We start from the raw sequence: 24818 nt of genomic DNA, 5'->3' as shown, positions 1-24818 counted from the left end.
TGGAATGTTGCTTCTGGCAAATGTGTAAAATTGCCAGATGACTGAGCTTTCTGTAAATAATATCCTGAATGAAAATATTTGCTTTAATATGAGAGGCACCAATTTTCTTTATCGGGTGACGTGTAAATATAATGATGCGATACTTTCCATCCACCTTCTCTTCTTTGAAAACCGTATTTAATTTTTGCAGTTATCTTTTAAAATTAAATGAAAAACCCACCTACATAAACAAGTACCAAACCAGGCTACTTTTGAGCTGTAACTTTGTCTTTAGGCAAAAGCACTTTGGTGTGTGGGGATCTCACAGGAAGCAGGGGAAATCCAAGAGCAGACAGCAACTCTTCCCCATTGCTCCCCTTAGTCCTTGTGCATCTTGGTGCAAAGCAAAATTAGATTCTGATCCTGCATCAGTCACTTGAGAAGGGCTTGAACCTCAGAAATGAATGAAACCCTATCCCATTCAACTTTTCTGACTAGCTGTATTCAAGATGTTGCCATTAACTCTAGTGTTTTGAAGCTGTCTGCTTTATCTTCATGTTATCGCTTTCCTTCCAATGCAATAAAATGCTCAGACAAATAGAGATTTGATATGACATCTAAGTATTTTATTTCTTATGATGACTTTAAGAGAAGCTCCGGATGATATGTTGAAACCACCAAGCTATCTAGAGGAGGGAAATTAAGACTGCTACTACTATGGCAGCACCTTTGGTTCCACTTTGTAGGACAAGGGGAGACCTCTGGTCAGTAATTTCAAAAGATTTCTTTTTTGTTTTTTTTACTCATATAAATATTAGAGGTAAACGCCATCATCACTTCTGGAAATAAATGCTATGCATTGTTATGATAATAAGAATACTTTAAAACAAATATAAAAGATTCTGTCCTTCAGATGGGCCTTCTGGCTGTAATCCTTTGCACATAAGCCGCCATCAAAAGATTCATGTGCTAATGTCCACAGGAAACTAAACATTAATGAAATGTTAAGTGATGTATTTGCATGTAATAAATTAAATTATAAAAAATTTGCAATGTGCTGCTGCCTAATAAAATATTTGTAGACCTTAGACTTCATTTATCATATATTGGTAGTTATTGTGCTTCATTACTGCAAGGGCTGATAAATAACAGCACCAAAATGGGAATATTAATCTCATCTTTCATTAAATGGCTATGGCAAATTATAAAGACTAAGAAAGCTGCGTGTCCACAAATTGTCATTACAGGAGCTACTCACAGTGTTGGAGAGGACATGTATAGTATTAGGATGATGAAACACAGAAACCTCCTTGTATGCTTGATGCTCATTAAGAATTATGCTGAAAAGAAAGCATTCAATCTCAATGTCAGGAATAAGGCTTTTGTCTTTAAGGTACAATACTTTGTGGAGAAAGCATGTCATCAGCATTCTGGGCAGCCCGGAATTGTCTTAAGCTAAGCAATATAACACGAGTGCCCTATTCAGATGCGAGATGCAGCTCAGAGCTGTTTGGAAAAGGAGGCTGGATGTTCTCCAGCACCTCTCAGTGCACACGCTCTCCCTGACATTCTCAGACAAGTTGTTGAAATGAAAGTTAACACCACAGATGACAAGCTTGCCGAGCCGCCCGAATCCCAGACGAAATTCCCTCAGCTTCACTGGGGTGCAAGGGGGCAGGATGGAGGTGCCTTCAGGTCTCTGATCTGGGATTCACCCCCGGGGCCTTTTAAAGGACAAACTGGGTCACCTTATCCAGCTCAAGGACTGTAGGTACCGGCAAAACAGGGTGGGCGACTTAAGCAGCTAATTGCAAATATTCACTCCCTTTGTGGGCCCGGGATTAATGCTGCAGACGGTGGCAGGGCCGGATGCCAGGCACAGCAATTAAACCAACCTCCCAGAGTGAAGCCAGAGTCACTGAAAATGTGCCTCAGTTGCACAAGTGAGTCCTGATGGGGCAACTCGATTGTTTCCTCTTCTGCCTCCTGCACCTCTTCAAACACCCGCATTTGCACACGGTATTCCCTTTAGAGCTCTTATAGGCAATAAGAAATTCATGCTGCATAATGAAAGCTCTGACTACCCCTTGCCATGGAAAATATTGCTATTTAATATTTCAAACATTTAGTGGATGTAGAGGCTTGCTTTTTTTTCCCCCCTCCAGGTTTTTCCAGAGCAAATATCATAACTCTCATGTGTGCTTAGACTTGCTCAAATAAATCAGTTGATTTATGATGCTCTTTAATCTGTTCCTTTTTTTTATGGATTAGAATAAGAACTGTTCTTGTGAATTAAAGCCTGAGGATGCCAATGTTTGCAGCAATTTATGTGCCGACTGAGAAAATGGCAAGGATCTGCTTAATCTACCCTATGAATAATATCTATATAAATTTGTTTGCTTTTCTGAGAAAAGTGGAATTGCCTTGTTCTGGTCTTTCAGGAACCAAGGAAGTGGTGGTTGATGTAGATGACAATGGAGTAATTTCCTTGAACTTTGAATGTGATCAGATGTCTCCAAACTCTAAGTTTGTTTGGTCTAAGAATTATGAACCAATTGAGGATGACTCTCGACTGAACATCGATACCAAAGGCGGAAAGTAAGAACCCTTGGGGGTAGCAATACTCTCGTGTTTTAGAGATCTAGGCAGGTCACAGAAATCCATCCTTTTCAATGTATGACCTCATTGTAAGAGTTATATCTGCCTCTGTTACTGGAAGGCTACTTTATGAGTATGCTGCTGTTCTCCAGCAAGTCCATATGCAGACCATTTGGAAATTGTAGCTTGCACAGAATGAGTCAGGCCTCCTGTTTAGGCAATTGAGTTATGTTTGGGCATAGAGAGAGAAAATCTGTGCTCTGTGATCTTGTAGCCTGTCCATCAAGGCAAATTATTATTATTCCTATTGTTATTATTTTAAATCTCCAAAGGATAAAATTATCTGGCTGCTTGCAAAATGCTTTTACAATGTAACACTGTTGCAATCTTCGGAGATGCTGGATTAAGCAGGACTCTCTTTTGATAGCGTCACCACAGCCTGATTTGGTAACTTCTATAATGCTCTACAAGCCTGCTCTGTTTCTTCAGGCTTTTAACAGAGAGGAAGAAATGGCAAATGCACAGGTTCAGCCTATGAAGTACCTATGTGCTCTTCTAGTTATAGAAACCATACAGAAAGAAACGGTGGCTCACCACACTCTTGGTATCGCATGTGAAAATTGACTCACCCTGTACTTACAGTACCCTTTCATGCTCATGAAAGACTTGACAACATGTTTTTAAGCATGCGTGAGCTAGGTTAAACTAGCTATCTCCAGTGATTTTGGCACTATCTGAGAGTTGTGCTATCTCCGTTTGTACCACAGATGCTAGGACCTAACCTGGTTTGTACTGGCCAGAGCCCCGCCTTTGCCTGTTCAGTCAGAGCAAAAGCTAATACAAGACTATTTTTATCTGGTGTTATAGACATAAAGGAGGGGTTTGGTTCAGACTGATCTCATCTTTTTATCAAAATGCTTTTCTTTCCTCCTAAAGGTCAAAAGCTACCTTTAAGGATCTTGGAGAAGATGATTTGGGAATTTACTCTTGTGTTGTTACAGACACTGATGGAGTTTCATCAAGCCACACAATCGATGAGGAAGGTAGACACAATGTCTATTAAACATGCCTGTTTAGCTTTCACATCTGTTTTTCCCTGCTGCTGTGTCTCTCAGATCCATAAGGCATGCACACCTTTTATTTCTTCTTCTACGTCTTTTGCAGAAATGAAACGCCTACTTGCCTTGAGCCATGAACGCAAATTCCCAAGTAAGTGAATCAAACATGTCTGTAGGGGAGAGTTTTGCATGCAGTGGGGTATCACAAAGCTCCTGCCACCATCAGGTAGGGAAGTCGCTACAGTAATTTCAAGTGAAAGTGGTTATGAATTGAAAATCTAAGAGTCTTTTTTTTTCCTCTTTCTTTCAGTACATTTGTGTGTTACTGATGTTCTTCCTGGTCTGTTGCAGGCTACTGGTCTAGGCATATAATAAGTCTATATAACAGTTGGAAAATACATATCCCATTGGCTTTGCTTCTTCTGCAGAACAGCCTTTTATACTTACTCAGCGTACCTAACCTGATTGGAAAACCTCAATTTTAAAAATTCTCTAACTTTACTCCAACTGAAGTTAGCATAAGTTAAATTTAAGGTTAACAAAGCAGGCAACTGTAGTAAATTCAGCTGTAATGATCTATATATACAGAAAATTCCTGTTCCTCCCTCTTTCCTGTAACACTTGACAGTATGAACCTCCTTCCTTCTGCTTGGGATGATATTTTTGTCAACTCCACAGACCTCCCATACCTTTATGATATTCTGGTAGTAGCACAACTTGGTTATTTTCATTGGAATGTAACTTCGGTAATTGAAAACAATAATAAATTGGATGGTATAATGAATCCTATTACACACAACAAGATGAGACCTAAACCTTGTCTCATCTTCTCCCACTACATTCTCTTCTTCTTCGTTCCAGGCACTGAAACTCTTGCCTGTTTTAACATCTCCAGCTTTGTGCATGCACTGCTGGCACCTCTGCCAACTCAGCCCACATCGTGCCTCTCAGCCCAGTCAAAGCTTGGCCGCAGAAATGGCCTGTCTTTTTGCCCACATCATCTCTCTTTCTCATTTCTTTCCGTGTCTTTTCCATATCAGCTCTACCCTTCTCAACATATTGTATCACCTTTTGACAGCTTAATGACAGCCCAAGCATCCCCTTGTTTACTCCTGCTCCTCCCAGTTGTTTCTTCCTAATTATATCTTCTTGCTGGAAGTTAGTCATCACAAAACCTTAGTGATGTCACACGTCCTTACTTGCCCTGACTCTTCTCTTCCGGGTGCTCTTCCACGCTCTGTGTTCATAACTAATGTCACAAAATAAGCTCCTCAGGACACAGACAGTGTCTTCTTTTTTGCATCGTGTTAGTTAACAGTACACTTCTGGCTGTGCATGAGGTTCCAGGAGGCACAGGGAAAAAGGGAGATCACTGCAGAACATATCCTAATGTTTCCAGGAGGAAACTGTCTTATTTGCTTTGGCTACTCTGGGCCCCGTGGGCACTAAAAAAAAAAAAAATTACAAACAGGGGTTGAGATACATCTGGCTATGGCTATGAGGCTAGAAAAATAATAATGAGCTCCTACGGATCAACATGAAACTTTAGTCATATCTCTGGATAATCGGTTTGAGGATTACCCAAATTCTCTAAAAAAAAATTAGTTGCTAGGCATTTCTGATTCAACATGAGCTCTTGCATTGTGCTTTGTTTGTACTTCTGAACTGCATTTAATTGTAACTTCTGCTTAGAAACATCTGCAGCCAGTAACTCCATGGGAAAATGGGTTGCTTGAATAATGCAGCCTTGCAGAAAGCAACTACGTTTGGGCATGATAATGTATTGGTGCTAGGTAAAAATAAATTGTTCCAACTCTTCAATTTAGCAGCTGCCCGAGGACTCCCTGTCAAGTGCTTGTGGTAATTTGTGATGCTATACAAATAGGATGTAAAACCTTGTAAGCACGATGGCTGAAAAATGCCTAAAGTAGCTGTCACTTGGTGCTTATGGAAATATTTTAAAATGAGACTTTTCCTCATGGAGGACTGTAATGCAGATTTGTCCAGTTCCTTTGGGCTGGGGAGTGAATGGCCTTTTCCCAAAAAAGAATCCTTTTGCATCCTTTCAGCCCTTTATTTAACAGCTTCTGAGATACTTTCCTCTCTTCCATGTTAGACTAAGATATTCATAGTTAATTGCATGCAAATCAAGTGGGGGTTTAAAATTGCCATAGAGCTGACAGTGAGACAAAAGCAGTGCAGCCTGATGTCTATTCACACCCTCTCCCTCTCGCTTCTGCTGGCTCCTGTAGCATTTCAGTTGCTTTGTTTTGAGAAATTATGCAAGACATGAGATTCCTTTTGTTTCTTATGAGCAAAGTGATACACTGGGTGAGGAAGCTTCACATGGACCATTTGCACTGCTGGGGCACACTCCTATGGGGTTGTTCTTTGCCCTGCTCCCTTGTGGTAACGTTGTCCCTCCACGCTCCTTTTTAACTATTTTCCTCTCTCTTGTTAAGCCTGTGCTTTTTTCATAATTCTCTTTTTTTCCTGTGACTATTGCCGCACCTCCCAGAAGCCTTATTTTCACCAGAGACAGTGATCCTGTGCCACTCAGGCACCAAAAGCATACATGCAGGTGTGGGAGGGTGTAGGTGCAGGGAAGGGGTAAGCGTAGGAAAGGAAAGGAAAGGAAAGGAAAGGAAAGGAAAGGAAAGGAAAGGAAAGGAAAGGAAAGGAAAGGAAAGGAAAGGAAAGGAAGACAAGGGGGGTCCTCACCGCCCTAACTTTGTTTGGTAGTGGGGTGGGATGGCTGCTCTGCTCCAGAAGGCACCCCAGTCATTTAGGACGGTGCAAATAGAAAGATGAGACACATTAGACACTACCTCAATCCCAGTCCGCTCCTGCTGTAGCTGGGCCTTTGCATACACAAAGTTGGATAGGATAGGATAGGATAGGATAGGATAGGATAGGATAGGATAGGATAGGATAGGATAGAATATTTTCAGTTGGAAGGGAAAAACAACCCTGTCATGGGATTTGTCTGGAAGGAGGTGTATCTTTACACTATCACCAAACTGCATCATCAAGCATTTTGCAATGTTTGTACGCTGTCCTCAGCTGTTCCATGTTACACCCTTGCAATGCAGACTTTACACTGCTGTGAAAGTGGAGATTAGGGCAGAGTTCACATACAGCATACATACTCCCTAGAGTATGATTTTGTTGAAAATTTGACACTAACACAGCTAAAAATTATGGAAGCCAATAGAATGAGCAATATGCCCCACTATCAGAGTCTAAATGCTCATGTTTAATGTTGCTGATTAAGATATCTTAATAAAAAGTTAAAGTGAAAGCAAGTTGAGGACTTCTACTAAAAAGAACAAGGAAAAATGAAAAAAAAAGACTAAAATGACTTGCAGTACTCTTTACATTATTTTTTTTCCTGCTAACACAAGGAATTGGTCTATATGCGAGGGATTTCCATTATTCATAGGTTAACAAAATGTACTGGAGAGATTGAGGGTGTCTTGTGATATTTAATGAATTCTAGGAGATGGAAGTTCCACCCAGCGAAGGATCAGAGTGCTTACAAAAATCTCCCAACCTGCAGCTCAGCAGCTGACTTTCTGATCTGGCTTCGTGCTTGGGGTTTTTTGGTGGTTTTTTCCGCTGAGTCAGTTCACTGTCTGACAGTAACATGGTTAAGCGTCTCATTAAACATGGGTCTGCGCCATACAGACTCACATCATGCTGCAGAGATACTTGCAGTTTACCTTTGTAATAGATTTAGCCTTGTATTAGAATGGATGGGTACCAGCATAACTCAAATCCTGAACGCTTCCAGTCTGTACAGATCTAGTGATTGAAGGAGCAAAAGATTAAATCTTCTCTGTCATCCTATGTATATGTGGGTAGAGAGGCATTCTGTCTATATGAAGAGCAATCATAAGCTAGTTACCTTGCATACAGTATCCGAGTATGAAAGGAAGAAGTGGCTTTCTGGTTACAGAAGAAAATAGTTGTCAGGGCACAGGCAAAGTATATGCTTCATTCTTTTCTTTCTTCTTTGTAGCTGTCCCACTTGCCTCTGAGTTGGCAGTGGAAATTTTGGAAAAAGGAGAAGTGAGATTCTGGCTGCAAGCTGAAAAACTGTCTGGCAATGCAAAGGCCAACTTTGTATTTAATGATAAAGAGATTTTCAATGGAGAGGTAAGCTTTTTCATTGCTTACAGGTGTTTGCATTTTTATGAGTATCAATGAGTATTAATGTCTCTGTCTCCAATATACTTCCAACTAGTGTTCCACACTAATGCATTTTCATGAGTAATAGCATGTCATTGAAAACGTCACTAGAAAGATTTTGTCTGTAGTTCTGAGCTCCAGCTGAACTCTACTGGGTGCAGTTTATAAAGTGGAGTTAAATGACTTCCTGCCACCTTTGTGAGTATCACGTGTTCTGTTAACTAGTGGGGACCATAGGAGTTCCTGCAATAAGGTAGTCCCAGGTAAGCAGCTACTGTGGTCTTCAAGGAGTCACTGTGGTAGCCCAAATTCATCCTATCTCCTTCATCTATGGCCCTAGCATACCTTTGTGCTCAGTTCTCACCTCTCTTTCTTTGCTGTTTGGAGAAATTTATTAACACCAAGGGAAAATTCCCCAAGTGGTTATTTCCAGCAGCAGAAGTTGTTACTCCCGAAGACATGACACGGCATGCTTTTGTTGCAACACTGATATCGGTTAGAAGGCAGACATGGAGCATTTCACACAAAAACTTATTAAAATGTCATCATCTCAAAGAAATTGTTATTCTGAAGAGATGCAAATCTAAACCTTTCTAATGAAAAAGAACATGATGCTTACCATAGAACAGGAATGTCACATAGAATCATAGAATCATAGAATAGTTTGGGTTGGAAGGGACCTTTAAAAGGTCATCTAGTCCAACCCCCCTGCTGTGGGCAGGGACATCTTCAACTAGATCAGGTTGCTCAGAGCCCCATCCAACCTCACCTTCAATGTTTCCAGGGATGGGGCATCCACCACCTCTCTGGGCAACCTGTGCCAGTGCTTCACCACCCTCAGCATAAAAAATTTCTCCCTTATATCTAGTCTAAATCTGCCCCCCTTTAGTTTAAAGCCATTCCCCCTTGTCCTGTCGCAACAGGCCCTGCTAAAAAGTTTGCCGCCATCCTTTTTATAAGCCCCCTTTAAGTACTGAGAGGCTGCAATAAGGTCTCCCCAGAGCCTTCTCTTCTCCAGGCTGCACAACCCCAACTCTCTCAGCCTTTCTTCACAGGAGAGGTGTTCCATCCCCCTGATCATTTTCGTGGCCCTCTTCTGGACCTACTCCAACAGGTCCGTGTCTTTCTTATGCTGAGGGCTCCAGAGCTGGACACAGTACTCCAGGTGGGGTCTCACCAGGGCAGAGCAGAGGAGCAGAATCACCTCCCTCGACCTGCTGGCCACGCTTCTTTTGATGCAGTCCAGGATATGATTGGACATGCTTGTATAGCATTAGTAAATATGCTTCACCTTTAACAGATTTCTTATTTATTTGGTTACATGTTTAGAACTGGAGCTAGAGATAGTGTCAATCTGAATAAAGAAAACAGAATTTCACCTAAAGATAATGTTTGGCAAATATTTTCTGACTCTTATATCCATTAATTGTTGCTTTACTTTCCATTCCTGAAGAAATATAAAATGAAGGTGGACCAGAAGACTGGCCTTGTTGAAATGATTATGGATAAACTTGAGGACAAAGATGAAGGGACTTATACTTTCCAACTGCAGGATGGAAAAGCAACCAATCAATCCAGCCTTGTCCTCATTGGTGATGGTAAGCTAATCTGTATTGCACAGTAGGCCAGAAAAATTATACCCAGGTTACCTCAGTTGTCATCTTCACTTTCCACTGTTGTCAATACCAATAGATGTTCCAGTGGTTTTTCATGTCACAGTGCTTGCCTGCCTCATATAGAAAAGGGCATGTGTGTGAACTGAAATTTTTTAAGTGCTGGGAGGAAGGGGAATTGTTACAGAAATGTAAAATATTGCAGCCTGTCATGGTTTGCTTTTCCATTGGTGGAATGAAAATTTCCCATGTAAAAAGCCCATTCAGGCGGGAACAAGTAGCTGCACCTCTTAGAGCTTGAGCGGCTTGCTGACTCTGCTGCCGCTCATTTGCCTTCCTACCGGGAGCGGAAAGTAGCTGTATGATTGGGGATTACGCTTCTTCAGACATCACACATTAAACCCCTGATGACTGCAAGCAGCTAGGGAAGTTGGGTTAGCCCTAATCAGCTTCTGACACTTTGACATGTTCAGTGAAAACCTGACCCTATGGCAGGATTCTCATTGACCTCCAAGGGACAGAGTTGCACCTAGCTGTTATAGCGACATTCAGTACCGTACAAATGGCACATGATGTTTAACCTTCTATTTCTTGCTGGTTTTAATTCCTAGTATTCAAGAAGCTACAGGATGAAGCAGATTTCCAGAGAAAAGAGTGGCGCAGGAAACAAGGTGATAATATGGATATTAGTAAGAATCATATATGTGTTAGTCTGTTAAGAGTTTTTTTATATTTGTATACATTAATTTGAAATAGATGGGTTTTGTTCTGTTATATAGTTGCTTACCTTCTGAAGGAGAAATAGGAAAAATAAAACCACATTAAAATATAACAATATTCTTGTCAAGAAAAATACATTTGTCTTTGGTTTGGTATCGTGAATGCCACTGATGTGACCTTTAAAAATATATCTGTAATTACAAACAGGTCCTCATTTTGTGGATAAACTGGGATGGGAAGTTACCGATGACTGTAATGTGATGTTGAAATGTAAGGTAAGGGGCAAGGAAAACGTTGAGTACAATGTTCAAAGCACTTTGACCTACTACTACTTAGATGTTGAGGGTGGGAAGGGACTAAAGACATGCCCTTTGCTTGTGTACTCCCAACTGCATATTGGAGAGCGACAGAGGCTCTGAAGGCTAATCATGCTGGGGTGACTGCTCATTGCATGTAACAAAATACCGTGGAAAATAGCTTGAACTTTTTTCTTCAGGTCTGTCAGCCACCCACCCAGGAAAGGCACCTGAATAGGAATGACAGGTCTTTGTAAATCCTGGGACTTTCTAATTTTTGGCTGGTTTATGTGTGTAGAAATCCCCTGGGCAGGATCCACTGGTTCCCTGGGCTCCTTGAAGCTGTTGGCAGTTCTTTTCTCTCTCTTTTCATCCCTGCTGTTTTCCCTCTTGCATCCCTTATTTTAAAATGGAGGCCTGCGATAACTCACTGCGATCAAGTTGTAAAGCTTCCTGTTACTTTATGAGAGACTTGAACAGGCTAACCCACGCGACCCTACGTTCCACTGCTCAAATGAAGAGAATAATTACGATGTGGTTTTCATCCATCTTAGGTGGCTAATATTAAGAAGGAAACACACATTGTATGGTACAAAGATGACAGGGAGATAATGGTAGATGAAGAACACGACTTTAAAGATGGCGTGTGTACTCTGCTGATATCAGAGGTGAGTGACTGTCCTTGTTAGCCCTCAGCTGAAGTTAGTGCTACGAATTCAGATGAGCGATATGATCTAATCTGATATTTCAGCAGAACAATCAAAAAAGGAAGTGGGTTTTAAAAATGGAAAAACTCACAAGGCATCTGTGTTTTAGCTAAAGCAAATGTCTATCTATAACTGCTTGTTCAGATTTTCAGGAAACAATGACAGAAGAGATAGTGAGCTTGTCACTTCCTTTGCATGTCAGTTTAGCAACAGAATGAGACCACATTTATGTTTCAAATGGCATTTGGAAAGCGCTTGTCACTCAGGCTTCCAGAGGGCCACCCTCTTGGAGTCACCAGAGAGGTCTGGTCCGGACGCAGCTTTGCTGCAGGCTGGGGGTGTGACGTGCATTCACCACTTCATCTCTTTGCTCTTGGCTCTTTGGTTGAGGAAGGGAAGAAGTGTCAGGGCCCCCTGGGGGGCAGGGGGCTCCCCCACGGCTGCAGGCCAGGACCCCCCAGCCAAGGCCCATCCCATCACCCCAGCCAGGAGCAGGGCAGCCGGGCGGCACCGGGGCAGCCCCAGCCCCGGGCATCGGGCATCTCCCTGGGGATGGGACATCAGCTGAGTTCAGGAGTAAAGTCTAGATTTTTGTACAGTAAGTGTTCTCAAAACTGGTTTTACTGTTACAATATTGCAGTTTTCTAAGAAAGATACTGGCACTTATGAAGTCATACTGAAGGACGACAGAGGAAAGGACTCCAGTGAGCTAAAGCTTACGGACACAGGTCAGAGCCAGTTTCTGCATGCGGTCAGCCACACCAGCTGACAGCCTGACTGCTCGCCTGCAAGTGGGTTCGGGGTAATACAGGCAACTGCGTGTGTCACCTTCCTGTGGCTTTGTTCCTCCTGTGTACAAGATCATCTCATTAGAAAAACTGAGATTCTTCAGTTCAAATAATATTTGAATATGGCTTATTGCATCTGGATTCTGTATAATTTTGGGAAAATATTATGACTAAAGCTAAGCAAAATGATAAGAGGTTTCCTTAGGGAGCCATTAGTAGTGTAAGTCTACAAGTATAGAAAGAAATTATAGAACTAGATAATTTTAAAAGATTTCACATTTTTATTATGTTTTGCCATTCATTTATTTAGGGGCCTTTCCACTCATTGTGATTACTATATTTTTTAAATTTCACTTATGTTTCCAAGCAAGTGGAGAAAAACCTATCTATTAGAATGCATATAGATGGGTTAGCATGCCAACTGAATAGTGTCATTTATGAAAAAAAAAATAGTTTTGTTCAGCTGTAGCAGTATTCATCAAGGCTGCTGTTAAATAAACTCTGAAAATAGTGGAATAACAGGCTATATTTCTGCATTACTTAGACTTCTAATATGCTTTATAAGGCAGGTCCAATTTCTTTTTCAAACCTACTGGGGAGAAAATTTCAGATCCAGTACTTGTCCTATTATTGACTGTGCTTGAGCTGCAGACACAGAGTCTTAGTCTCTGGATTTTATTTCCACAGCTTTTGCAGATTTGATGAATGAAGTATGCAGAAGGATTGGTAAGGACTTAATTCTCTTTTTGAATGAATGACTCATTGTGACACTCAATGAATGGCTGCATGGTTGCATAAAACCATGTGCTCTTCTTTCAGCTTTATCTGCGACAGACCTGAAAATCCAGAGCACAGCTGAGGGTATCAGACTGTACTCCTATGTTACTTATTATGTGGAAGATCTGAGAGTAGGCTGGGTGCACAAGTAAGTATGCAAAAGCTTTGCAAAAGTCAGTGTGATTTTGTTTTTATGGACTCAGAAAGAACCTGGATATATGAGAGAGATGAGGCCCAAGTTTCTCCTCATCCCTCATGAGTCCTTCTCTCATATGAGTTAGTTTCAGTGAATTACACCCATGTGAAACCAGTACGAGAGTCAGGGCACTCCTGTTGTTTCCCTCGTGAGACAGATAGACCCATGCCATGGGATGCTGTCAGGGCCGTGCTGCTTCAGAACACTTCCCACCTCCCGGATGGGAGCTGCATCTTTCCTGAAACAGTTTTAAGGAGTGATGCATATATAACCTGAGAGACTGACACGCTTTAAAAGAGGCCAGCACCACGGGTTCAGAGATACCTAGCCTGGAGGTCTGCTTGTCTAGAAGCCACAATTCACGGGAACTGGGACAAGCGGGCACGTCCTCTTAACGCATGGGTTCATGTTTAGGAGGCAAAGCAAGTTTCAGCATGTGCCCGGGGCAGTAAAATCCAGACAGCCCCTCCTGTGAGAGCTATGAACCTAACAGAAGAACTGAGATTTTTTTAAAAGAATTTGAATCCCCAGCTCCCCATAAAATTAATGGGAGTTGCATATCCAAATCCACGAGACAGCTTTGACTTCTCAGCCAGCGTAAACAGCATGCACTGGAAAACCCAGAGAACTAAACAACTTAGATTTGGTTTAATAGCAATAACATATTAGAATTGCTTCAAATCTATTATTACTATTCTTGCTGCTTCACTTCCTGCGGACATGGTAGTAGTTAGTCTTGGATGGAATCTGAATTACTGATCTCTCAGTAAAACTCATGTAAATGAGTATACCCAGGATGTGCTGTAGCAATCTGGCTGTAATTATTGACACTGATGCTAACCAGCAACGCTGCCCGAGAAATGAAAGCAGTTTGAGGTTTTCCTGTTTCTTGGCACCCATTTTGACCTGGTATCGCCACAAATCCTAAGCATTTCAAAACTGGAAATGAATATGGAGCATTCTGGATTTCTCTTTCTCTCTTGGCTCTCTCTCTCTCTCTCTTCCTCCCCCCCCATTTAGTTTTTAGAAATTAATTTGATCTTGAAGCACATCAAATTAATCTAGTAAAAATGTTCTTTGACCCTCTAGTATATTTGAAGTTATCAGTTTAAAGATAAAAAGAAAATGAGTCACTTATTTGACTAATATCTTTTGCCTCATCCAGGGCAATTAACTGCTTAGCTAGGAAGCTGAGGAATTGATATTTTTTGTGGAAGAAGATATACTCATGTCAAAGTATGTTTAATTGTAAACGCCAAAGCATAGCAGAGCATCAGAAAACATTCCAACTAGGCAAACACCATTTGTGACAACAGTGGGTTTTTTTGTAGGTACAGCCCTATATAGTTTTGTTTTGCCCAAGCAGAAATAAACCTATGCTAAGAAGACAACATGAACATTTGAGGATGCATGGATTATCCTTTAGAGATCTGGGTTTTAAATTTGTATAACTTCTCTATGGCTCAGGTCATAGACTAAGATGCATAACCTTGCTGCAAGCTTTGAGGAGAGCTAGACCTTGAACAAGGAAAGACTGTCATGTCAATTCTGCCCCATTGGCCCACAGGTTTAGTAAGAATTTGACTTCAAAAGTTTTGAAAAATGGTGGCATACCATAGCACCTTGGAAATCATTTAGTAATTGCAGACGTACTCAGTGACTCATCATGAGCGAATACCATTTACACTCAAGCAAAATGAAAGGGTAACATTGTGTATTTTTCAGCGATACCCAGATTAGGTTTACCGACCGAGTGAAGACTGGTGTCACCGGGGAGCAGATCTGGTTGCAGATCAATGAGCCAACTCCACAGGACAAAGGCAAATACACAATGGAACTCTTTGATGGTAAAACAGGACACAAAAAGACAATAGATCTTTCTGGACAAGGTAGGCCATTCCCTCTGCTAACATCATCTGTAGGTGGGCATGACACTGTGGTAGGGTAGGAGCATCTACAGCAGGATCTTGCTACAGATCTATTACCCTTTGGGTTGTAGGGTCTGTGTGTGTACCCAGCAGCCTGGCAGTGTTTGTGGGGACAGTGCAATTTGTTTTCCCCAACTCGTGCTCTCGGGTCATAAATTACGAATGGCTTTTTCCTATTCCAAATACCCACTTACAGTTTGCCTGCTGAGACGTCAGCCCAGTTTCTGAGCTATCTTACAAAACCCCTTGTGTTGTTGGCATTGATTGGCAGTTTTAAATACAAGTTGTAGCACTGAATGCCTTCTGTATCTCTTCCTTCCAAGTAATATTTGGAGGACAAAGTGAGGGACAAGTTCGTTCTGTTACTTTCCTACTGCATTTCTTTGATGGATATAATAGGGCTCCTTATTCTTCAGAAATGTCAAGACTGGTCCCTTTCATCAGCACAATAAAGGAATGTTAGGGGAACAGCTAAAATTATTTAGATTGACTGTTGGAAGCTTTTACTCTGACAGAGCTCTCAGATCCTAGGGAACAGATTAACTCCTTCCGATATGCTGAGTTTCCATCCTCCACTGTTCCCATCCCTAAAGCTTCACTTTGGGTCTGCAAGCTCTGCGTAAGGGCAATAGCCTTATAATCATCTCCATGTTGCTCCTTCTGTACTCTTCCCCCACTTTCTGAAAAAAGAGATTTCTTCTTCCCTTTCAAAGCAGAGAGGTTGACCTCCCACATGATGGCAGCTTAGCCTGAATTTACAAAGGAGACAGCAGTTTGCTGTCTGGTTTGTTCATGGCCATCAGTGTGATTCTTCAGAGCAGACATGAAAAGCACTTGGAAAAAACAGACTCTTGTGTTCCATAAGTCAGTGGTGTCCAAAGTGGGGTGTGTGCAAGATGATTTGCTGCGGTGCAGGGAGAAAATACAAGAACTTCAGTAGTACAGCTATATAATTTATAAATAAATATACATATATTGGGGGTGCATACTCAAAAAATTTTTACCTATAGGGGTGCATGATCAAGAAAGTTTGGGAGACCACTGCCGTAAGCTATCATTTAGGTGGTGTATTGTGGGTTTCTTCCTCTGTTTTGAGAGATAATTTCAACCTATTGCTCTCCCGCTATCTCTTTGTCTTAAAACCTGACTTTTAGAAGAAAAAAAAGTGTGTTTATGCATTCATACGTGTATAAAACAGCTGCCATATACAAGATGGCCTTTATTAGTTGAACCATTGAGCATTTTAGGGCTTATACAATATGCATGCATCCATATCATTAATATTTCTTTAATGATGTCTACATTTTAAATTTAATTCTACATTCTAAATTTAAACTTGTGATAATTTACCTCTGAACCTACCTTTAAAATCAACTTTTCTTTTTACAAAGCATTTGATGAAGCCTTTGCTGAGTTCCAGAGATTAAAGTAAGTATTGGGCCATCTAAATACAGTAATAGCAGCCATAAAATAAGAAAAGTATTTGTTTGTTTTGTGCTGGAGCTAAATATATCCTGTGAAACAAATCCTAGTCCTACAGAAGTCTGTAGGAGTTTTGCATGTGACTTCTTTGGTGCAATTCTTATATAACAGTTAGGTAACGAAGAATAAGCAGTATTGCCAAACGATGAGGGAGATTTTCCTTAATGGATTAAAGGCAGTTAAAAAGATAAGCTATTTTTCAATCACTCTAAGTAAACCTTAACTGAAATTGGTCTTTCTTTTTGTTCCTTTCAACTCCAGGCAAGCTGCGATTGCAGAGAAAAGTAAGTGGGCTTTCTTTGACAATAGTTGCAATAAACTGTTTACAAAGGTTTTCTTCCTCTCCAGGAAGGTTGTGTGTTGGGAGAGAGAGGGCATGTATACATGTGTATGTGCATGTGCTCATCCTAAGATGAATTTGTCCTTACACTAAGGGGAAGTAAGGAGAGTGACCTTTTAGAGATTTAACATTGGTGCACATTGCAGCTAATACCACTATAGTTATGGGTTATGTTGATTTTTCCAGTCTAAGCTCCTGTTCTCATTACCAGTTAGCCTTCTCCAAAACATGCACGAGATCTCTCATGCATGTTCTCTGCACAAAGTCACTGTTTTCAAAGATGGAGGAAATCAGTTGGCTAGTTTTGAACTATCTAAAATGTCAAATGGCTCTGCATTGCATACAGAGATGGGTAAGAAAGCAGCAGTAGCTTTTGCATTGTTTAAAGACCGATCCCTCAATCTCCTGATACTTCCGCGTGTGTGTCAATTCCGACATAGCAACTAAAACAGCAGTATGTAATAATTACTTAAGGAATAAGTCATTAGAATTCAACTTGAATTATTGAGCTCAATATTCTCCCTATTTGCAGAAACATGCATGGAAAAAATGTAACACATCAAAAAGTTCTCCCACTGCAGATGACTCAGATCTGTGTAAAAACGAGGGCAGAACTGGCATTTGAAAAGCTATTGGAGACAACTGTGCAGAGAGATCTGAGCTAACTCCTCCTGGACATACACTCCAAATAGAGTGGGGTTCAGAAATGTACAGTGATCCCTACGATTCCCAGCTCAGACGGCACGAAGGGATCAGTAATAGCCCTGCCCTGGGCATTTCATTTCTAACCCTGGACCATTCATAAGGGGCTGGCATGTTAATTGACATAACACAGTCCCGTTCCTGGTCTCTTAAGGTTGTTATCTCTGTGCTCCAGAGCGCATCTTTTACAGCATACATTAGAGGGAAACATTCTGTATAGTCATTTCCTTCCTCTGCCAGGCTCCACCAAGACTTATAACGAACAAAATCCATACTCCAGAACAAGTGCACCAAAGCCTGCATGTGATCAGCTTATTTGTATTTATGTAAGATTCCTATAAGACTTTGAGCTTAAAACCAGACCAAATATCGACCTCATTTACACCCAGATACATACAAAATGGTGGAATTTCAGCGCTGTCACTGAGATTGTCTTTGTGTTTAGATCAAAACCTAATCTTCCACCACTTCATTCATTCACTGTCATTCATTTCCTTTTGGAAACACAACATTTTTATTTTATGACACTAAAAAGTTAGAGTGCCAGATCTCAACAATTCAGATTTTTTTGTGTGCACTCAGAAGTAACACTGAATCGATGGCAAAATCTGCAGGACATAGCACATGTACTTTAATTCCCCTCTGTAAGTGACTGACACCAGCTATTAACACATCTTTTGCTGTGAATTCGATGTTTTTTAAAGTCCAAATGGTGTGCTAAGAATGCTGAATAGTTCTCTACTAGCGCCGATATCAGAGACAAGTTGTACATAAATAAGATAATATGAAAGAACTAGAGGGGAAACAGAATCTGGGACACAGTTGATTTTGAGACACTAAAGAAAATTGCGCTTGTTTATTTCCAGATCGTGCACGGGTACTTGGAGGTTTGCCCGATGTTGTCACCATCCAGGAGGGCAAGGTACAGTAAATTAACTGAAGCTTTACACAACAGCCAAACAGCTTGGATGCCTTTCAATGATGGGAAAATAGTCACTTTTTTTTAAAGATTCCTTCTTTAAAATCTGCTACATTATTTATTCATCCCCTGCCTTCTGTACATAATTCAACAGCCTTGCACAGATGGGTTTATGTATTCAGGGCAGTGTCTTTTCTTAAGCATTAGATAAAAGTAAGATGACAATGTAAGCTGAGACTAAAACTCCTTATATAACCAGCTCTTTAGAAATTCATGCACAGGTTTCACGGATTTTTTTGTAACAGGCTATCAGGGAAGTTTAATTCCTTATTTACAAGACAGCTAGTCATTCTATGTCTTATGCAGTTAACTTCCTCGCAATGTGGCAAGATAGTCACCACTGTCAAGGCTGGCTTTTAAACGGTGTAAAACCAGTAAATCATTCTAACTCAGTTCTCTCCCAGACAAAAGGAGATAGTTTTCTCTATTTCATCAGGCAAATGGGAAGGAAGTCAAAAGAAGTCACTGGTGTTACACTGGATTATATTAGCAGAGCTTAGCTGAAAGATTATTGTAAGGCAATCCCAGAGGAACACGGCTACATCGATGCTTGACCACAGAACAGCTGACCCAGAAAGTCAGTTCTCAATCTCGCAACCTTTTCCCAGCACGCTGCTTCTAGAAGTTGCTGCATATTAGTACTGAGACCAAGAAGTGCCTGCTCTTCACTTCCCACTGGACTGCCACTAGTCGGTTCCTCTTCACAGTGTGGGTGAACATTGAAATAGGGCATGTGAATGTCATCGGAAACCTGTAACATGACAACTACAGTAAGGCAGCTTCCATATATTTCTGGCTCTATCTGGCAGTATGTCAGCTGGGTTAAAAGTATTTGATTATAAGCTGAGCAGAAGTGCTAAGAATCTAAAATCTTGGTCTGAATCGCTTAACAGTGCAAGATATAACATAGCCAACAGATAGTGGACTGCAGCACTTCCGGGAAAATTAAGAATGTTGGCATTACAAAATGAGCTAACATTTGATTAAACCTTTCATTAAAGGATTTAGCAGTTTGTGAAAAGCTGTAGAAGTAAGCAGCACTCATATGAGCATCATAGCTGTAGGTAGAAGACACAAAGAAATGGAATGAATTTGCAGATTCTCATTGAACAGTGCTTGTGCTTGGAGAAGAGATTCTGCCAAAAGGGAGTTGATAGGAAGTTTGAGTATGAGCTCACTAAAACAAAATGTGTAGACTTTATAAAAAGGGAGTTTGTAAAAAATGAGTTGCAAAATCTTACCCAGACACACATTGTCCTTGACAGCAAGGACATTTGTGATGTTTGAATAAGTGACTGAAAAACTCCCAGAGCTCGAGACAAATATCCTTGACCTTATGTTTCTGGCAATTCAGTAGATGATCATTTTGAGAAATGGAGTAGGACAGAGAGTGATCGGGGAAAACAGCGCTTGTTTGGGTGGTGTTGGCTCATCTGCCTATTGTTTGCATATATGCTGGAGGGAGGGCAATGCAGTTCTCTGTTGTGTAATTCATGCAAATTGCACAATCATCAAGGATTTTGAAAAACAGTACATGAGGTAGCAGAAGACTGGCAATTGCAAGCTTTGATTCTGAATACAAGTGCAGCCATAACTAGAGAGTTATATGAACAGATTGGTATCCCTAGACTGAACTTCCAAGCATATGCATGTCTTAAACTTAACATCGTGACTGTGATGCTATTTATTAGCTTTTTACGTGTGAGCTGAAGGGTATGTGTGAGAACGAATGAACTGGTGTTTACCCAGTGTTAATCAAAGTGTTCCAGACGGCCTAAGAGGCTTCCACTGATAGACAGAAATGCTCTTCAGCAGTGTGATGTAATTGGAAAAGGCTAAGTGTCAGTTCACGTTAGGGAGGAATTTGACCTGCCAGAGAATACTACCGTAAGTTTTGTGTACAGCGGGCTAAATTAACCTAAGTGGCTGTTTTAATGAAGACCTGTAAGTGAGTAAGGGGTTTTATTTTTAAAAGGAGAGGCTTAGGATTCTGACAGACAGGCACTTTCAGACCTAGAAGCAACATGTTGCATCCTTCTGCCCACCAACTCCCCATTCTACCCTTCTGCCAGGGGTACCCTTCCAGCCAGCCCTCACAGATAGGCTGGAAGAAGGGAGCAGGTTCCCCTGATTGAGCTGCTTCGATTCGCTCACTGGCATCTTAGCCCAAACCACCCATGAATGTGAGTTTGTGCTGATATGCAAGAGGAACAGCAATACTTGAAATACAATGACACATTTCCCTCTGCCATCTGTACTACCCTACTCGTGATAATCTGCGGTGAAAGGCAGAAAAGGTAGTGAGGGGCACAAAGGGTCTGGACTTGCAGCTGCTGCTTGCTCCAAGTGCACATGCCTCAGTGCCCCAGGTCCAGACTTGTTATGGGAACTTCTGTGTGGAGCTCTGAAATACTGAGATCCGGCTCAAAGAGATGGGGTTTACTCACCCAGTGTTTTTCAGATAGATCAGATTTCCTGATAGATTTCATTCACTCACCACAACATCTAGACAGGTTTCCAGTCCTTCTCCCCACCCCCCTGCTCCAGACAATCATCAGAGCCAGACAACTCCTAGAAAAGGGGGATTGTCTTGAAGGGGAAAGGAGCCTCTTCCCCCTAGGAGTACAGGGGACACTTTTTTACCAGGATAAGGATTTCAGGTTGAATACAGCATTATGATCAGGGGTTTCAGTGAGTAATAAAGATACACATGAGCAAAGACAATCTCCTGCCCAAAGAACAGAAAATCTGAAACAGATAGGTACAGTCACAGTGGGCAATCACTTCTCTTTGGCTAAGGCTCCGTAATTATGGAGTTACCGTCCAGAAAACCAAAGATCTCACTATCTACATAGTGAATGATAAGATACATCTGTGCACACTAGTAGCTGGAAAATAAATAATAAGAGCTGGGAACATCAAGAGGAGCACCGATGTCAAACAGGAGCTAGTGATGCAAGATTAAGCAAAATGCAGCTATTTTAATGAATGATTTAGAAGAAGAAGAGAGTCATCACTGCTGCTTCAATCTCTTTGAATTACCGAGTACTGACACCAACAATGTTTGAATGGTGCCACTAATAGAGCTGTCTGGACATGGACATCAGCTCATTAGCAGCTTGGAGTGGCAGCTGGGGCCACTCGGCAGTGATCTCTTGCTTGCTAGAGAATCAGAAGACAATAAAGAAATACTGAGCACTGGAAGGGACCCATATGCAATGCCTGGCCGAGGCTGAGGCTGAGGGCACGTTTGTATTGAGAGCGATAAGGAGGTGGGGGAAATGTAAAATCTCTTGTTCTCCCCTTGTTTTTCAAAAAGATGGATGGCTATGGCAATCAAAACCACATTCACATTCACACCAGTGGGCTATGAGAGAAGGCAGTCAACAGCCTCACGCGGTCACCAGCTGTAGGTGCTGCAGGAAATCAGATAGCGGCCATTTCCACCACACCGTAACCACCTCTCACTTGGAATCTGCCTTTCCTTCAGTACCAAGAATTATGCGTTGTTGATGGAAGAAAGACTTCCCCCTCCCTTCTGTTCTCATTTTGGTCCTTAGGTGATGTGGGATTTATTTGATATTTATTTTGTTGTCAGAGGTACAAAAACCTTTCATTTGTATAGAAGTATCCATTTTTTCTACCTGCTCATTTCAACAGCCTTCTGGGTGTCTCTCTTCTGTCCCATCTTCCAGCATCACACTACCAGATAAGAAGCAGAGAGGTGAAGGGAAGGTAGCCTGTTAAATAGACTTCTCACAGTAGATTTTTATCGTGACAGCCTACAGGGCCAACAATGTGGGTGCTCTTCAGTTGTCTCTATCTTTGACGTATTTTTATCAAGAGCCTTTAAAAAAAAAGTAAGAGAAACTTGATTCCAGTCAAGCGGAAGCTTGTCCACTCCTTATGTATCACTTAGTCCATTCCTAATGAACCACTGAAGACCATTTTCTCTGCAGTAAAAATTCTTCAATTTCCTGTTAAAAAAAAAGAAATCTACTTTGAATAACTTTCAAAGTTCGGACCAATGTACTATTTGATACTTAGACATAAATGGATTCCTTCCTAAATAAAGGTCCAGAGAAAGGCCTATGGACCACTGAAGTTTCATATGAACATTTTTCACATTTGACTCTCTATGTGATGTTCATTTTTGCAAATTCTTTCAAGAAGATTCCCATGGCACTGTGACCAGAGGAGGGGATCGTTTATATGTATCAGTATCTCCCAAACATGAATTTCTCAGCTGATGATAACAAAAAAAGGAGGCCTGAACATTGTGTGCACAATAGACTCGTCAGCCTACAGAAAGTATCCAACTGCCAGCAATCTCTCCAACAATTGACTCTCTGACAATGAAGACACTTCCTTCAGTCTGGTGGGACTGAATTCAGCCCTTAGGAACATTACTAACATCAAAGGGAAATACTTATACGAACACCAAAGAAAGGGTAAAGCCTGTATTGATTTCAGTTAAAAATAGTTTTATAGGAGTGCGTAAAACAATTCAAGTCTGTTGGAAGAGCTGTCAGGGCATAGTTTAAAAAGATCCTAAATTAAACAAAATATTCCAGGGACACTTTGTTCTTAGTTATTTAAAAAGGCAGGCACACTTTCTTTACTTCAGTGGTAAATATATAATGAACTTAATGTGAACAAATCCATCGGGCAGTTCCTCAAATTCTTATTTCAGGTCTAACACACAAATGCAGATAATATCTAATTTTATATTAAACGATATGCATGGAGAAAGCTCTACTAATGATTATGAGAGTAGAGAAGAAAGTCCATAAAATATTGAAAGGTTTTAATGGAGTTTTGAATTAACCGCGTTCCTTCTTTTCCTTTACGAAACAGAAGACTGACAAAAATTATTGATCACTGATGATGATATGCATCCATTTACTAAAAGCAGGAAGCTGAATGGGGAGTGGAACATTTGGAGAGTCAGGCATCAAAAAACACAGCAAATATTTACTGACCCTTACTTATAATCTTTTTGTACTTTTTCTATAGGCACTTAATCTTTCTTGCACTGTCTGGGGAGATCCTACCCCTGAGGTCTCATGGCTGAAGAATGAAAAATCGTTTGTATCAGATGCTAATTGCATCCTGAAATTTGAATCTGGAAAAAACGTCAGCTTTACCATTTCTACTGTGTCCACGCTCGACTCTGGGAAATACAGCATTGTGGTGAAGAACAAGTATGGCACAGAGACCAGTGATGTCACTGTAAGTGTGTTCATACCTGAGGAAGAGAGACAGTCCGAGCAAGAGAAAAAGAAAGAAGATAAGAAAATGAAAGCATGAATTTAAGACTAGGAAACGGAAGTATGGGGGAGATTTTGGATGATAGGCAGACATAATCTGTGTGTGTAAATGGTTTTCTGCTTTAGCAGGCGGTCTTGGAGTTTTCCATTCACTTCACTTTTGCTTCTAATACACTTAATTGTGCCACGGAAAACAGGGCCTTCCCTAAATATGTTCTTACTGCTAACTTCATAGACCCTAGTTGTAGCATCTTCAGCCAGGCCAAATACATGCTGGCTGTAAACACAGGTCCACCATTTGACCCTCTTCCTGGAGCATTCGGACATATAACAAAAATGGAAAGGGTGAAGAATCATTTCGGTGGAGGCAACTAATGAGGTAGATGGAAAGATAAAAAACGATTGAGGCATTTCTGAGCAGCAGTTTAGATTTGTTCCAACTTTGGTAAAGTAGCATAGATGGAATGTGTTAGAGAATTAAATCATGGAGAAATCAGTGCTGGTTTTTGTCTACATTAAGGCCCCTTTGTATTGCTGTGTTAATTTAGAGAAGCCTTAATATGGGTGTCATTTACATCCATAAATATTGTTTAATCTGCCCAATTGGGGTAAAAGTACTGTAACATAAATGAAAATTAGGCTTAGGAGGCCAGAATACCAATGTGTGTGTGTCTGCAAAAATGTATGAACTCTCCTCTATGTTCACAAATAAACTGGATTCACTTCTTTCCTTCCATCACAAGCTTGTTTCACTGTGTCTTGTTTTACTAGTCACGGCTCTGGTAGTTGTGCACAGTATCTTACTGTCTTAATGCTTTCACCACTGTAACTACCTCTAGCCTTCCTTTAGTTCTCTGTTAATCTTCACTTTACTGTTCACGACAAAACTCACAATGGCATCTCTTCACACCTTTCTGTCCAGACCTTCACTACTTCACATCTAAACTCAACAAGGTATTTTTGCAAATTCAGGCACAGGAGTGGTCTCATGTGATTCAATGGACCCCCTCATGAATTTTGATTTAAGGGTGTTAGGTAAGTATTTTGTTAGACTGAGACCTCAGTTAATTTCATCCAAACTTAACACTGGAGATCAGAAATAACATATTTTGTCAAGATCTTTTAAAGCTACAAAAAGAATCTTCACTGGAACATAAAAAATAATGTGGGTTTTTTTCAGAGAAAAATATTTCA

The 24818-nt window shown here is 40.9% G+C and overlaps 1 protein-coding gene across 1 annotated transcript in view; it reads left to right on the top strand.

Moving 5' to 3' along the window:
- Nucleotides 1-24365, top strand: part of LOC103917816 (M-protein, striated muscle-like) — a 70389-nt gene extending 46024 nt beyond the window's left edge. The window contains 16 exon segments of the mRNA XM_009325014.1: nt 2421-2577; nt 3514-3620; nt 3742-3786; nt 7657-7793; nt 9280-9424; nt 10051-10110; nt 10367-10434; nt 11010-11123; nt 11803-11890; nt 12638-12676; nt 12770-12875; nt 14649-14812; nt 16243-16279; nt 16595-16617; nt 18242-18297; nt 23371-24365. Of these exon segments, the coding sequence (XP_009323289.1) occupies nt 2421-2577; nt 3514-3620; nt 3742-3786; nt 7657-7793; nt 9280-9424; nt 10051-10110; nt 10367-10434; nt 11010-11123; nt 11803-11890; nt 12638-12676; nt 12770-12875; nt 14649-14812; nt 16243-16279; nt 16595-16617; nt 18242-18297; nt 23371-23664 (1640 nt within the window). The 3' untranslated portion in view covers nt 23665-24365.
- The last annotated feature ends 453 nt before the right edge of the window (nt 24366-24818 follow it).

This window comes from Pygoscelis adeliae, unplaced genomic scaffold (assembly GCF_000699105.1).
Source record: "Pygoscelis adeliae isolate BGI_AS28 unplaced genomic scaffold, ASM69910v1 Scaffold260, whole genome shotgun sequence".
NCBI lineage: Eukaryota > Metazoa > Chordata > Aves > Sphenisciformes > Spheniscidae > Pygoscelis > Pygoscelis adeliae.
Note: the sequence above shows the minus strand (reverse complement) of the source record. Positions and strands in the feature narration are given on the sequence as shown.